Source organism: Mandrillus leucophaeus, unplaced genomic scaffold (genome assembly GCF_000951045.1).
Source record: "Mandrillus leucophaeus isolate KB7577 unplaced genomic scaffold, Mleu.le_1.0 Scaffold7, whole genome shotgun sequence".
NCBI classification, from domain to species: domain Eukaryota; kingdom Metazoa; phylum Chordata; class Mammalia; order Primates; family Cercopithecidae; genus Mandrillus; species Mandrillus leucophaeus.
The window spans coordinates 2,288,188-2,289,739 of record NW_012107585.1 but is presented as its reverse complement, the minus strand read 5'-3'; the positions used below and the strand labels follow the sequence as shown (position 1 = coordinate 2,289,739).

At 46.3% G+C, this 1,552-nt stretch overlaps 1 protein-coding gene across 1 annotated transcript in view; it reads left to right on the top strand.

Annotated features, from left to right (window-relative positions):
- NOS1 (nitric oxide synthase 1 (neuronal)) overlaps positions 1 to 1,552 on the top strand; it is a 143,462-nt gene that overhangs the window by 81,834 nt on the left and 60,076 nt on the right. The window contains exon 10 of the mRNA XM_011964544.1: positions 995 to 1,096. Coding sequence (XP_011819934.1) covers positions 995 to 1,096 — 102 coding nt within the window. The remainder of the gene's footprint in view (positions 1 to 994; positions 1,097 to 1,552) is intronic.

Genomic DNA, 1,552 nt, shown 5'->3' with positions numbered 1-1,552 from the left:
AGATCCTGCCCCCTGTGCCTATCACATCTGGAATAACATCCTGACTCCTTGGCCTGTCTTTCAAGATCTTACACCAGCTAGTCCTGTCTCACTCCCACCAATTACCCCTTACGTACCACCCTCCAAGCACCCTCTGGCCTTTCTGTATCTAAGATAGCCCAAGCCTCATCCCACCCCAGGGCCTTTGCTGTTGCTGCCCCCTCTGCCTAGAGCACTCCCTCCCCAGATCTGCAGATATCTGACTGCTTCTCATCACTTAGGCCTCGCCTTGCATGCTGTCTCCACAGTGGGCCTTCCCTGACTACCCTGACTGAATTAGCCCAGCCCCTATATCCCTCTTCATCCCATTTCTTTATTTTCTTCCTAGGAATTAGCACCTACCACTATATTAAGTGTCTCTCTCCCCCATTAGAATACAAACTTAATAATTAAAGGGCCAACCAAGTCTCTAGTTTCCTGCTGCTGGTAGGTTCTCAATAAAAATTGTAACTTTTTAAATATTTTTACATTTTTATTTCATACCTAGTCCAACAGATCAATAAAAAATTTTTGAATGATTGAGTTCATTAGTCTATGAATTCATTGATTAATTAATTAAGAAATTCTTGGCCAGGCAAGGTGGCTCATACCTGTAATCCCAGCACTTTGGGAGGCCAAGGCAGGTGGATTACTTGAGGCCAGGAGTTTGAGACCAACCTGGCCAACATGGTGAAACTCCATCTCTACTAAAAATACAAAAACTTAGCCAGGCATAGTGGCAGATGCCTGTAATCCCAGCTGCTCAGGAGGCTGAGGCAGGAGAATCGCTTGAACCCGGGAGGTGGGGGTTGCAGTGAGCCGAGATCGCACCACTGCACTCCAGCCTGGGCGATAAAGTGAGATTCCATTTATAAGAAAAGAAAAGAAATTCTTTCATGCCACTAGCCCTGTCCCTCTTCAATCTGAAATCCAGAGATACTGCAGCCTGTAAATCTGTGTTTCCTTCCTCTTTCAGGAAGTGGCCAAGAAGATGAACTTAGACATGAGGAAGACGTCCTCACTGTGGAAGGACCAGGCGCTGGTGGAGATCAATATCGCGGTTCTCTATAGCTTCCAGGTAACACCAGGGCCCGCACCACCAGGGTCAAACCTCATATGGGAGCTCAAACCTTTCAGAGCCTTGGTGCAGAGGGTCAAGAGACCTCACTGCCAGACACCACCTTTGGGGGGATTGTGTCCATGAACATGGTCTAACTTCCATCCTGCGTGCCCTCCTCTCCAGTGTGGATCTTGGGTGGGGACCATTTAATGAAGAGATGAACAGACGGTGGCAGAGGTAGGGGAGTGTTCTGTCTTGTTGCTTAGAGTTCTTTAGAATTCAGACAAGAGGCATCCTTTCTGTCTTGTCATCTCTTAGGGCCTCAGACTACCACATAACAGAGACAAATACTCTTCAACATGGTCAGAAACATATAGGCTCCTAAATGCATAAGGCTGTGCTAAATGGCATTATAGCAGGATGGCTGGAAAATGTATCAACTAAGCCACAACACTTTTTTTTTTTTTTTTTTTT